This window comes from Lipophrys pholis (assembly GCF_963383615.2).
Source record: "Lipophrys pholis genome assembly, chromosome: 8".
NCBI classification, from domain to species: Eukaryota; Metazoa; Chordata; class Actinopteri; order Blenniiformes; family Blenniidae; genus Lipophrys; species Lipophrys pholis.
Genome location: NC_137630.1, coordinates 22,852,505 through 22,866,716, shown reverse-complemented (window position 1 = coordinate 22,866,716; position 14,212 = coordinate 22,852,505). Strand labels below are relative to the sequence as shown.

General features: G+C 46.7%; 1 protein-coding gene across 2 annotated transcripts; it reads left to right on the top strand.

Moving 5' to 3' along the window:
- Nucleotides 1-2,185: 2,185 nt before the first annotated feature.
- brpf1 (bromodomain and PHD finger containing, 1) lies at nt 2,186-13,724 on the top strand. Of its 2 annotated transcripts, none has more exons than XM_080470572.1 (16): nt 2,186-2,433; nt 4,385-5,217; nt 6,077-6,266; nt 6,366-6,653; nt 6,787-7,304; nt 7,458-7,647; nt 7,737-7,868; nt 8,065-8,193; nt 8,398-8,848; nt 9,610-9,915; nt 10,019-10,297; nt 10,380-10,527; nt 10,705-10,838; nt 11,722-11,837; nt 11,931-12,085; nt 12,620-13,724. In XM_080470572.1, exons 2-16 carry the CDS (start codon nt 4,430-4,432, stop codon nt 12,801-12,803), a joined length of 4,008 nt encoding a protein of 1,335 aa, XP_080326698.1. In that variant the 5' UTR covers nt 2,186-2,433; nt 4,385-4,429; the 3' UTR covers nt 12,804-13,724. The 2 variants fall into 2 exon arrangements, with proteins under 2 accessions (XP_080326698.1, XP_080326697.1); XM_080470571.1 differs by having other exon boundaries at nt 2,190-2,433; nt 8,353-8,848.
- The last annotated feature ends 488 nt before the right edge of the window (nt 13,725-14,212 follow it).

Below are 14,212 nucleotides of genomic sequence, written 5' to 3'. Positions count from 1 at the left end.
ACAAATGGCTTTTAAAGGACATCCTCTTTTTGTTTCCAGTAAAATTCAAATGATACTTGATGTGGGAGATTTGCACAACATATAGTCTCTCTTTATTCCGAAGAGTTCCTACACTGTATATAAAGTGGGTGTTGCCCATCTGTACTTTTTTTTTTTTTTTTTTTTTTGTGTAAACCACTGACGAGCATGGCAAACTTTTCATGTTTCACAAAGCAAAGTTAAAACAATCGAGATCCTACAGTGTGAAATGTCACGACATCACGACCCATTTGAAAGATTTCCGCACCCCAATCCTGCCAAGCTGTGAAATGTACAGGTTTTTGGTTGGTTTTTTTTGTCGTTTGTATTTGTAAATCTGTTGGACTGTCTCCTGGTGTGAGGGTGTCTGTGGAGGAGGGGTTGCTTTTGATGTATATTATTCCATCAATTCGGTTTGAATTGGACTTTTATAGGATATTATGCAGAGTCTTCTGCTTTGGTGAAATACTTCCAGTAGTAAGAGATTTCTGTTCTCTGTCACTCGTATCTGGTGTGTTTCGTTTCCACCTCCCTCGCTGCTAACTCGGAGAGCAGAGGAGGCAATAACTAATCCTGGCACATTCATTTTGGATGCAGTGATCTTAACTGAGGGCTGAAATGCTCACAGGAGGAGGAGGAGGAAGAGGAGCAGCAGGAACAGAAGAGCTGCTTTTCTCACTGCTCAGTTCACGTCTCCTCTTGACAACATTGCCCCCTGGTGAATATGCTGCAGATTGTCCACGGCTTGTATTTAAAGTGGTGGGATTGCTTTTGCCTGCTGTATGTCCCACTGCATTACCCCCACCCTATCCTGCTGCACTCTTGTCACAGACTGTATGTTGAGATAAATAAATATAATTTTGTGCTTGACTACATGTCTCATTGTTTTTATTTCAATACTATTGTAGAATCCTAAACGCCCACAAGGCTACACAGGATACAAACGTGTTGTAGGTCACGATGGTGTTGCCATTATAAAGCATTATAAAACTACCTAAAGGAGTCATATTATCCAGCTTTTCTACACTTTGACATTGGTCCTAAAATATTGCCCCCAATCCAGCTTTTCCTTGATTTTCATCCATTTGAATATTGGATCATATGAGCTGCATTCACAATCTGCTGTGTGAACTGGGCTGTTGCCACCCACACATGCCCATATTGGGAAGAGGAGGAAGTACTTCCTCTCGTGGTGCCATCTGCCAGAGCAGAGCTGCCTGATTGTAGAAGGGTCAGAGGGAGGGCCTACCTTGATTGGGATTGGCTAAACCCCTGATGACACTACATAGGGTTTGATTTCTGATTCACGTGTTGGAGCACACACTTTTTAAAAAATGAAACAAGCCAGGGAGAGAGATGACAGATTGTCTTCACTTCTGTGGCATCATCCCAGTTATTGGGATGCATATTACTGTTGGAAACCCTATAGAAAGTGAATGGTGCATAATGGGACATCTTTAAAAAACCTGAAATGATGTGAATTTTTAATAAAGAAAATAATTTTTTTTCAAAAATGGGGCAATATGGTTAAAACATAAAAAATGCTGAAAAAGAAGTAAAAACTCCTAAACTCAGGTACAAAAACAGCTGAAAATGTAATGGAAAATACCGCTCTGACTTACACTAACACACACTTTTTGTACAGGTATCAAAACTCTATGTAAAACTTTTTGAGCTGAGTTAACCTCAATTTAAAAGGTGAACATGTTTTGCAGCTCCAGTGAAACTTGATTTGGTGGAAAATCACGTCACAAAAATGGCTCTTTTGGTCCCTAAATGTTGCGGACCCCTGGTGTAACGACCTCAAGTTGACGAATCCAAATTCAGTGTTTTGAGAATTCCACAGTGTTTGAAGAGGGTTGGTTAGTTTAGTGTGTGAGTGTGTGGGTCTTGCTTGAGGTGTGATTTCAAAGTGAAACGTTCACGCGCAGCCATCTTTGAAACCAACCCGCAGATTCGCCACGTTCAACACGAAGCTTGCCCAGAGAAAACACGGATTAAATAAATAATAATGAACCGCACCGATAGGCGACGGAAAGAAATATATCTCACGCGGAGACTAAAAATCCAGGTAGAGACGTTACCACGGGTTTTATTTCCCGGGAGGGAGAAAGCCCCCACCTCCCCGCCGACAGCGCCGCTTTGTGTGTCGAATGTGTCAAGCCGCGTCCGTCCACGGCGCAGCGTTACAGCAATGGTTGCCCCTTTTGTTCCGCCGAGTTCCTGAATTATTCCCCCGCACAATGAAATGATCGGGATATTATACTGTCCCCTTAAAACATCCCGCTGCTCCTGCGGCTCCCGCGGCCTCGTCTGGGATTATCCAATGAATTAAAAATCGATCTGCAGAACCCCGGTCCGAGCTGCTGCCGCTGCGAGGCTTCCGAAGCACGCAGTCCCGAGGAGCGCGGAGTAGTAAGTGTTTATAACGTTGGAGCAAATCTGTGAGGGATCGCGATCAAAACAGTACATTTCGGGACGGAATTTAGTCACATTGTGTGTGTGGAAGCTGGTTTTAGGTGAAGAGTTTGCTGTAATTACCCATCGTATTGTGATAACAGAGAGAGGCTGATGGAGCCTGAATGCAACACGCCTGTTTTCCTCGAACTAAAACATTTCAGAGGTGTGTGTGGCTGCAGAAAAACACACTAATGAAAACAATAAGACCAGAGTTTCATGAAGAAGTTTCACATATCTCCTGCTGGGAACGTGAAATAACAAGTTGAACTGAGACGAGGGGGCTTTCGGGGGGTGAGGACATTGTGGAGGGAAACAGTGACTGACTGGAGCTGAATGGACATCTGAGTTCCAGCCAGGCTGCTGTGTGTGTGTCGAACCACTAAAGACGGCTGTTTTATGACTTATTTCACACGAATTGGTGCAAATAAAAAAAAAAAGCTCTGCTCGCGGTGGTGTGTGTGAGGCCAACACGAAGCTGTGGTCCAGCTACCAGCCTCGGTTTAGCTTTTAAAGTCGCGAGACAGCCACGATCAGGATGAAGACAAAAACGGGCTAAGTTGTGTGTTATTAGTTTGTTGACGGTGCTTTGGTGTTTTAAACCTGCTTTGTCTTCATATTCAGGGTGTTAAGTGTTGTGTTTTCCTGCTAACTGCCGTTAGCTCGCCGGCTAACAGCACCTGCAATGTTTCATTGTTTGAGCAAAAAAAAAAAAAAAGAATGCTACATGCTAACGTTAGCCGAAACTGAGAATACTAATAACATCCATCGTTATTACGGTAAATGTTTCTCTCAGCAGCTGTATTCCTCTCAACGATCAGGAAACTACAGTTAGCTGACTAGTGTCGCCTGCACTCAGAGGTAACTACACATGGTTGCAAAGTCTTTAGGGAGCAGAAGCCTAAAAAAAAAGAAATGTTGACCTAAATTGCACCTGTTACTGGGAAAACATGACAATCTGTTTGGGTCTGGGGAGTTTGGGGTCAGAGTCACGTGACGGCTCCAAAGCAGGTGCACAAGGTGCAGCCATGGCTCCCATGCAGACCCTGAGGTCCATGGTGACCCACTGCCCCGCTTCGCATGTTTCCCTGCTCCATCCCTCCCAGGAGTGTCAGTCAGGTGTTGGCATGTCTTGTCTCACATCAGGAGTAATGATCAGTGATCAGATCGGTTGACAAACAGTCCACATCAGGAGCAAAACAGCATCTCGGGGCTAAACTGACGATCCACAAGAGAAAGGAAGAGTCAACATCACAAAGAAGTCGTCGTCGGTCCAAGACATTGTCCATTAAAAGACGGTTTTCCAGTGAGAACTCTTCTCATACGCACAACGCTCCTTCAGGATCTCGTGAGCTGTTATTTGACTCTTAACTTCTGCACTTTGACAGGCTGTCAAACTGCACCTGTTTGTTTATTCATGCTCCTGATCTCTAATTGATGTGATCTGATATGAAAGTGTCTATTTGGGAATGTTCCAGTTGCGAGTTGAGTGTCTACGTGACTGCAATAAACAGGCATCATAGCAAATTCTCTGAAAGTCAGCAGTAAATTTACAAACTAACTCATCTTTACTCAGCAAATGAACGAAGCTCAGGAGGGCAATTTCATTTGTGCACTATATTTCCACACATTCTATTGTACATCTGTTTTGTTTAGAGGATTTCTGTTTCAATTCATTTTATTGTTGGGCATTATAGTACTTTGTGAAACTAAAATATGAATCTGATTACTTTAGAGTGGTTTTATGGAAATTACATTGTCTCGGCAGCTATATAAATTGATACCTCACACTTTCTGAGGAGGAAAGTTTTCATCAATACACTGGTAATTTCTTTCTCATGTTTCATAACTAACGCTGCCATTGTTTCTCTCTGGTCTCTCCTCTCTCTCTTTTTTTTTTTTTTAAAAGATGTAACTTTGAACACCGCCTGTCCCAGCAGTGGCTGTCGGCACAATGGGACTGGACTTCGATGTGAAGACATTCTGCCACAATCTGCGGGCCACCAAGCCCCCGTACGAGTGCCCCGTGGAGTCTTGTCGTAAGGTCTACAAAAGCTACAGTGGCATTGAGTATCACCTCTACCACTACGACCATGACAACCCAACTCCTGCACAGACTATGCCCCAGAAGAAAAGGAAGGGCCGGCCTCCTCGCGCCTCTCTGGCTGGTTCAGGGGACACAGACGACGGCGGCGGTAACTGTGGAGGTAGCGGTGGGGGAGGAGGTGGTGGTGGTGGGGGGATCGGAGGGGGAGGGTCGGGTCACGGGGGGAACACACCCGGTAGTCCCAACCGGTCCGAGCGCTCCCACTCCCCGGGGAGGGAGACCATGACGTACGCTCAGGCGCAGCGCATGGTGGAGCTGGACATTCAGGGCCGCATTCACCGCATCAGCATCTTTGAGAGCATCGACGTGGTGTCGGAGGAAGACAGCGACGCCGAGGATGCTCCACCGTCTGGGACTGGCGGCGGCGGCGGAGGGGTTTGCAACGGCAGTGACGGAGGCGCTGGAGGTAACGAGGTCGGAGGCAGCGGCAAGGACCGCTCGGACATCCCCTCTTCTAACGGGGGCAAGTCCACGCCAAAGTCTGGGAAGCATAAGAGTAAAGAAAAGAAAAAGGACAGCTCGTCTCATCACCACAGCACTCAGTCTGGTCCTGCAGTCAAGCTTCCCGAGGCGGTGTTCAGAGAACTGGACCAGGACCGACCCGACGCTCCCCCCCGGCCATCGTCGTACTACAGGTCTGCATTCAAAACTGCACTATGATTCATTCTAATGACACAGGTGTATGACTCAGAGAAAATGGTTGGTAATGAATAAATAATGGAATTTTCAAACACTATTTTATGGATAAAACTTATTTTACAAGGAATATTTAACTGAACAGGAGTAGCAGTGGACCTTCTCAGCAGTTTATTTCTGCTTCTCTGCCCTGTTGCTGTACATTTATCAACAATTCCACTTTAGATTCCTCATTTCTTTCCCTTTTTTAGATGAAATTGAAATTTCAGCCAATCTTCACTCCGTTTTTGTAATACTGGGGTTGTCATGAACTATCCATTCTCAATTTTCTATGTCGGTATCAGAGCAAACTGAAATAATAGTGTTATTATTTAGTATGTTAACTACAGCCTGATTCAAAACACATTTGTAAAACTGAATTATATCAACACGTTCACCTGGGAGGAAAATAATCCGGATTAGAAAACTTTTGATGATGGCATTCATAAACAACTGGCTCATATGATTAAGACAATGTGTATAATGATGATAAAATACTTTACTAAATACTAGAATACTTTTAAAAATAATAATTTTACAAGATGAAAGCAAAAATAGCCACTTTATCTTGTAATGTTTTGATGTACCTTCAGTAAACAAAAATATTTAATTGCTTTTCACTCTTGATCTCTTTTTTTCCTTTGCTTTGTTCTCTGTGCTGTCTCGTCGAAATCCTTTTTGCTGATTTGGGGTTTCCTAATAGCTTTGGTACTTTAGAGCACAAATTGTAACACTTTAAATATGCTTTTGAAAACCTCAGCTTTCACGCCACACGGGAACATTCTCCAGGTTGAATTATTCTCTCGCTGTGGATTTCAGGTACATCGATAAATCTGTGGAGGAGCTCGACGAGGAGGTAGAGTACGACATTGACGAGGAGGACTACATCTGGCTTGACATCATGAACGACAAGCGGCGGCGTGACGGCGTGACACCCATCCCCCAGGAGGTCTTTGAGTACCTCATGGACCGTCTGGAGAAGGAGTCCTACTTTGAGAGCCACAACAAGGTATCTTAGCGTGGACGCTGGGGTGGAAGGTGGCGTCTTATCATCGCAATGTGTATTGATTGCATCCGACTGATGCGTCCCTGTGCTCCTCTCTCTCAGGCCGACCCCAGTACCTTAATCGATGAAGATGCCGTCTGCTGCATTTGTAATGATGGAGAGTGTCAGAACAGCAATGTGATCCTGTTTTGCGACATGTGCAATCTGGCAGTCCATCAGGAGTGTTACGGCGTGCCCTACATCCCAGAGGGCCAGTGGTTGTGTCGCCGCTGCCTGCAGTCGCCGAGTCGAGCCGTGGACTGCGCTCTCTGCCCCAACAAGGGCGGTGCTTTCAAACAGACGGACGACGCACGCTGGGCCCATGTCGTCTGTGCTCTGTGGATCCCAGAGGTAAATACTCCTCTGATCTTATGCAGAATCGAGCTTTAACGATGTAAAGCTAGAGGATGATCGTTCTGGACAGTGATCGATGCAGTCGGTCTGTTTTGAACATGAAGGTGATGAGTATTCTGCTCCTCCTCAGGTCTGCTTTGCTAACACGGTCTTTCTGGAGCCCATCGACAGCATCGAGCACATCCCTCCCGCGCGCTGGAAGCTCACATGCTACATCTGCAAGCAGCGCGGCTCGGGCGCCTGCATTCAGTGTCACAAAGCAAACTGTTACACGGCGTTCCACGTCACCTGTGCCCAGCAGGCGGGACTCTACATGAAAATGGAGCCCGTCAGAGAGACCGGGGCCAACGGCACCTCCTTCAGCGTCCGCAAGACGGCGTACTGCGACATCCACACGCCCCCCGGGTCGGCCAGACCTCTGGGCGGAGTGGGCGGGGCCAGCATGGGCTCGTCTCACAGCGACGGGGAACTGGAAGAGGACGACGAGCCCAGCATCGGCCACGATGAGGACTCCAAGGGGTGGAGCTCTGACCGGGCGAAGAGGGCAAAGGCCAAATCCAGGCTGAAGATGAAACGCGCAAGGAAGATTTTAGCAGAGAGGAGAGCGGCTGCGCCCGTGGTGTCTGTGCCATGTATACCTCCACACAGGTCAGCAGCATTACACCGCTTCAGTCCTTGTTTTTGTCTTGGCATTTAAATGATATGCCAGAAGATCTGTTCAAAGAATTATCTGGACCCCTTCTGTGAATGCAGTCTTTCCACTCACGATGTGGTAAACCAGCGCTCTTTGCTTTTCTTCAGGCTGAGCAAAATCACCAGTAACCTGACGGTTCCCAGGAAAAGCCAGTTCATGCAACGGCTTCACAGCTACTGGACCCTGAAGAGGCAGAGTCGCAACGGTGTACCTCTGCTTCGCCGGCTCCAAACTCACCTCCAGTCACAACGCCACATCGAGCCGCTCCCCCCGCAGCCCGCGGCGCAACTTCCTGTGGTACGGCGCTGCCCATGCAGCTCGAATTATTTGTCCATCCCGTTCAGATGTCTGACGTTTTCACAGGATTGTGCTTGTCGTTGTTGCAGAGGGACACTGAGGAGAAACAGTCGGCTCTGAAGGAGCAGCTGAAGGCCTGGCAGAGACTACGGCACGATCTGGAACGAGCGAGACTGCTGGTAGAGCTGATCCGCAAGAGGGAAAAACTCAAGAGGGAGACGGTGAGGCAAAAAATAATTCAATTCTGTTTCTAATATGAATCAAAACCGGTGATATTATGTTGCTGGATGGAAAACCTCTTTTAGAATGCTGAATTGTGCATAAATGTGAGAAAATGTTAATCCCCTGGAAGACGAGCATCGTTACGCTCTCACCTGTATTGTATTTAATCTCCTACCATTGAACGTGTCTGTTCAGATCAAAGTGCAGCAGATGGCGCTGGAGATGCAGCTGACTCCCTTTCTGGTGCTGTTGAGAAGTACGCTGGAGCAGCTGCAGGAAAGAGACACTAACAACTTCTTCACTGAGCCCGTACCTCTGGCAGAGGTAAATGCTCTCTGTCACAAACCTAATATTTTCACTCACAAGTCATTTTGGTTCTTCAGAGCTTGACCCTTATCGGTTGATCCTTTCCCACCTGACTTCAGCTAATAATGAGTCGTTGACTTCGTTAGTGCAGGTTGATCACTAATCTCTGCCTCTCAGGTGCCAGACTACCTGGACCATATTGACACTCCAATGGACTTTCAGACCATGTGGAACCTGCTGGAGTCTCATCGCTACCTCACGTTCGAGGCCTTCGAGGCCGACTTCGGCCTCATCGTCAACAACTGCCTCAAGTACAACGCCAAGGACACGGTCTTCTACCGCGCGGCCCTGCGGCTCAGAGAGATGGGCGGGGTGGTCATGAGGACGGCCAGGCGCCAGGCCGAGCGGATCGGCTTCGATTACGAGGCCGGCATGCACCTTCCACGAGAGCAGAGCCCAGACATTCAGCGGGAGCAAGAGCGAGACCGAGACCGTGAGCGAGAGCGAGACCGAGACCGAGACCGAGACCGTGAGCGAGACCGAGACCGTGAGCGAGACCGAGACCGAGACCGAGATCGAGACCGAGACCGTGAGCGAGACCGAGACCGTGAGCGGGAACGAGAACGAGACCGCGATCGAGAAAGAGACCGCCCCTTGTCTTCTAACGAGGATGGTAAGAGCTCCTCTCTCATTCTGATTGTTCAATTACGGGGTTTGCCTCAACCAAAACAATGTTCATTGTGGGAAAATTAGGCATTAGAAAGTGTTTTAAAGTAATTTTTTAATGAAGCTTCAATGTCACACACATTGGGACTGATATTATGGAGGATATGACGTGTTATAAAATGACAGTTTAGGAAAAATGTTCAGGTTGTATGATAAATCTGTTGATGGGAAATAAATAATAAATCGTGAATTACATGGAAATGTATTGAGTGAATATAAAGTAAATTTTGGGAAACGTGAGGAGTAATATACATTTGGTAGTAACTATAAGTATCAGTTACTCACTTTGCTCCTAAACTCTGAACCCAGGACCAGTGTGTGTGTGAGTGGGATACTAAATTACAATATGTACATCCATCCACAAGTCTTCTGAACTGATTTGTCCAATATAGAGTAAAAGGGGCATTTCAGCCAATTCTAGCTTCCACTGCTTGAATGATATACTCGGTAGGTAATAGAGGAAATAAGAGACATTTGCTGTAGTACATGTACATGGCCAGTAGATGGCACATGTCACTCATGTAATCCTGAAATGATAAACTGATTATTGTTCATGCAGAGCAGGTTCATCAGCAGTAAACAACACCGATTAAAAACCAAATGATAGATAGTTAAATGTTTCCAAACATATTGGACATCATCCATATTTGATTAAAATGTGCTCTGTTGGGTTATTGAACTCTGTGTCTCTCTCCCGACCCCTCTCAGAGTTCCTCCTGCCGGAAAACAGACGCCGGCTGCCACTGGAGGAGCAGCTGCATTACCTGCAGGCGCGTCTGGACGAGGTCAGCTCAGGGAAGCACAGCATCGGCCAGTCTCGGAGAGCCAAAGCTCTGAGGAAGGAGATCAGTGTGATCAAGAGGAAGCTTGCGCACCAGCGGGAAGGAGGCTTCGGGATGGGCGGCCGGGACTCCATGGGCGGAGACCGGTCCTCCTCCCTCCCCCATCACTCTTCCTCCGGAGGACATCTCGATGAGGGAGGAGAGAGCAGCAGCCAGGAGATTGGGGGGAAGGGTGCGTCCCAAAAAATGTATTATCAGAGATCATGTGGCATGGAAAATGACATAAGATGCTCACTTGTGTGCATGTTAACATGTAAATCTTTCTCTTTGTTAAGATCTGAGTGTATCCTCGTCTGCCCTGGCTCCAGAGGTGGGCCGCAGGACGTCTGTACTCTTCTCCAAGAAGAACCAAAAAATGGCAGGGCCTCCTAAGAGACCAGGACGCCCCCCCAAGAACCGGGATGCCGGGTACGCCGGGGCAGGAGTGAGTCAAAGCCCCATCGGTCCCCCACAGCTGCCTCTGCTGTCACCCAGCAGACAGAGGAAACGACCCCGCAGCCCCCACACCAGCTCCAGCTCCGACAGCGACAGCGATGCCGACGACCTGCTGCCAGGTGCGGCGCGCTCACTCAACTGTAATGTATGATTTTGAGTTTCAAATCTCAGCCACTCACTGTCTCTGCTGCCGTCCGTCAGGTCTCCCGAGCAATGGTTTCAATACCGGAAACCAGCCGGTCACAGAGAGCTTCCGCGTCTACAGAAGTGAGTCTCGTCTTCCTCGTTCAAGCTCCGACTCCGAGTCCACAACCAGCAGCAGCAGCAGCGCCGCCTCGGACAGGACCAGGTGACCACTGCACCTCTGCTCGTCTTAAAACGTTTTTCTGCTGCATAATAGAATCACGAAGCCACACTGATGTTTTGGGCCTTTTATTTTATGGCAGTTCTGTTTGTGTAACTGTTTCAAGCATTTGCACCCGTATTCCAACAATATGCTCTCTAAAAGTTCTGTTTTCTTCACCAGCACAACTCCTTCTAAACAGGGTAGAGGAAAAGCGTCGTTCTCCCGCTCTGCCTTCCAGGAGGACAGCAGCGAGGAGACATCGGGCACTGAAAACGATTCCTACTCAGTTGGAGGATCGCGGAGTGTTTCACATTGTGAGTAAATGATCATATATAGGGGGAATTAAAGGGACACACTTATAGGATGGTTAAAAAAACGTCTATGTAAAACATGCATTTCTATTTCTGAGTAAAGGATGAATATATGTGTCAAAAACAAGCTGCGAGAAACAAAAGGAAGGCATGTCTTTCTCTGTAGACCAAAAGCCTCATTCATTCATTCACGTCGCCTCATTGGTTTGCATATACGGCATTTACACAAGCTCCAGCAATGCTTCACATAGTCACGCTGGTATTTCAGTGTTGAACCTCAGACAACCAGATACGCCTGTGGTGGTGTTCTTCATCTGATATGATTTGACTAGAATACCCATGCAAAGATTGCTAATGATTCCCACATCTTGATAATGTTGAACGCTCACTAAAGTATTGCTGTTTGCCTGGAGCTGATTATAACAAGCTACTGAGATTAATTCTATATTTTTTTCCCTTTCTCCATTACAAAGAAACAAAAGACTACGACAACACCGGTTAGTCCACAGTACACCAAACAGAACCAAAAGAACTACACCGACCATTCTTAAAACATGACGATGTCTCCGTTTAGTTACACCAGAGAGCGTTTAAAGTTTAAAACTGTTCCTTCTGTGTCTTGAGCTGTGAGGTTTAAGAAGCCAAAAGCTACATGCATTGTGTGTGTGTGTGTGTGTGTGGGGGGGGGGGGCATGGTTTGTTTGGGACACTCCGCCCAGCACTTAACAGACGGAGTATTTTCTGCAGCACGAGATGCTCGCGGACACAGTTTTGGTTGAGGAGGACGGATTCTGTAACACTTGAAGCAGTTTGATCATGTACACAACAGGCCAGTGCTCAGCAAGAGAGGACGTTGCATAACGGTGACTTCCTCCCTTCCTGTCAGTGGTGCGTGGCCGGGACAGGTCAGGATGCTGGATGACCTCCGATGACTACTCTTCCCTGGAAGCTTTGGACCTGGTGTGGGCCAAATGCAGAGGCTACCCTTCATATCCTGCTCTGGTGAGACATCAGTGGACAGTACTAATAATATGAACTGCATTTTTTATTGTTTTTCCAGAATGCAACTTCAATTCTCTTCCTGTGTGTTTATAGATAATCGATCCCAAGATGCCCAGGGAGGGGGTCTTCCACCGCGGCGTCCCAATACCCGTCCCTCCGTTGGATGTGCTGAAGCTTGGAGAGCAAATGACCCAGGAGGCCAGGGAGCACCTGTTCCTGGTGCTCTTCTTCGACAACAAGAGAACCTGGTCAGTGTCTGAAAATGACGCGGCAACGCGCAGAAAAATAGAAAGCACAAACAGAAACGTCTGCTCTGACTGGATGTGTGCACACACACACACACACGTAACTTACTGACAACGCTTCAAAGCAAAGTGCAGTTCCTCCACCAAGGTGCGAAGACGACAAAGCAGCAAGCAGAAGTAGGGCAAACGTGGTTTTTGAGAATCGGAGGGGAAGAACACGTATTTTGGGGTCATCATGTTCTATGCACTCGCGTCACATTCTCAGCTAGAAAAGACTGCGTGACAAAATTGATGACTGGAGCAGAAGTTGCTCGATTCTTCTTTCCGTCTTTAGAAAATAATCAGGTTCATCTGCTTTGAGGTCACAACTAAAAATAAATAACTTATTCAGGAACCAGTAACTTTATCTCACAGATTATCAGAGTGCAGTTAATCTTTAACAAGATATTACCTCAGATGTTTTCATTTGTCCTTGCAGTGTCAATGTGTCTTGGTTTTGACCGGAGAACCTGTTTGTGTGTGTGTGTGTGTGTGCAGGCAGTGGTTGCCGCGCTCCAAGCTGGTGCCGCTCGGAGTGGACCAGGAGCTGGACAAGGAGAAGATGCTGGAGGGGAGGAAATCCAACATCCGCAAGTCGGTGCAGGTGGCCTATCACCGAGCCATGCAGCACCGCAGCAAGGTGCAGGGAGACCCCAGCAGCGAAACCAGCGACAGTGACTGAACACACACGCGCGCGCGCACGTGCGTGAGCGCAAACCCTTACGTGCTGGTCTTTGCGAGCTTTGTGCAGATCACACGCATTTCTATAGAGCCCACCCCCCCTTCATGTCATAAACCACGAGAAAACAGTGCCCGTAAGAAAAGAGTGGCAGGAAACAAAAGAAAAGCCACATCTCTGATCCAAGATAACCACGCTCATACACACTAAGCTGTATTTAATCCGACGTGTAAAATATTGTATTTAAGAGAATTGAATAATGGTATTGATGATAATGATGGAGAATTATGCTATGTTCAAAATTATGAAGTCAAAGTATTCCTCTCATGTGGTGGATATAAGTTTATTGACAGATCAGGTGAGGAGTCGTGGTGAACTCATGTCTGCCTTTCTCTGCAGCGGTGTCGCACGTAATCTCATATCCAAACGGGAACACACATCGTGTTGATTAACAGCACACACACACACACACACACACACACACACATGAATGGCGTCGCCCCGGACTTCTTCGTCCATTCCTCATCCACCTCTCCCAAAAAGAAGAAAAACAGGCCTGGTGCTAGTGTTTAGTCATCTGTCAGAGGAGCACAACGAGACTGTCGCAAACCAACTTTACTCTAATTTATTCTGCCGACTCCTTTTTATCCAAGGTCCACTATCTCGTGTCGTCACGGACTACTTCGAATCACTCCGGCCGCACAAGACATCGTTGTGAGGTCCATTTTGTCTGTTTGTCTGTCTTCATCATGTTCCCTGTTTTTTAAGCCTTTTGTTAACATATTACGTACGTGTCACACACGCCGTCGGTCAACCAATAATGAGGACTAAACCGAAACACACGATTGCCTCACTGTCTGTCTTAGTCTCAGGCTGATGGCTTTAGAACTTTTATATAAACAGATTGCATAAAGATAGAAGTTTAATAAAAAAATTAAAAATAATGAAAGAAAAGACTTGTGGTTTTTGTTTTTACCTTTAATTCTTATGGTTTCTTGGTCTGTTATGTCCATCCATCCATGGAGCTGTGCTCATATTTTAAAAGACACTGTATTAGAATAGAGTGTAAATCCAGTCTTTTGTCCCTTCGGTTTATTTCCAAACAAAAACAACCATGATGACTGAGCCGTTACTGTACTGCCCTGTATTATGTTATATATTTACAATTCTGCATCCCTTATCATCCCTGCATCATCTCGGAGAAAGATTCAGTCATGCTTATTTGGAAATACTTGTTGAGTCTCAGGTGTCCTCACATTGTGGCTAAAGGGAGGTAGAGTAAAGGTAGAGGTGAAAGTGTCAACCACTCCACCGCCGTGCAGCGCCCGGTTTATCATCTCAACTATTTCTAATTGTTTTAGAGAAGTTGAGTCTCTGTGCTATTCTTTGAGCTCACTTTTATTTTGACTAAT

Coding starts and splice junctions, on each gene's coding strand:
- brpf1 (XM_080470571.1), top strand. CDS start 4,430: ATGGGACTGGACTTCGATGTGAAGACATTCTGCCACAATCTGCGGGCC. Junction 9,916..10,018: donor CCAGGAGATTGGGGGGAAGG/GTGCGTCCCAAA, acceptor CTCTTTGTTAAG/ATCTGAGTGTATCCTCGTCT. Junction 10,528..10,704: donor GCCGCCTCGGACAGGACCAG/GTGACCACTGCA, acceptor TTTCTTCACCAG/CACAACTCCTTCTAAACAGG.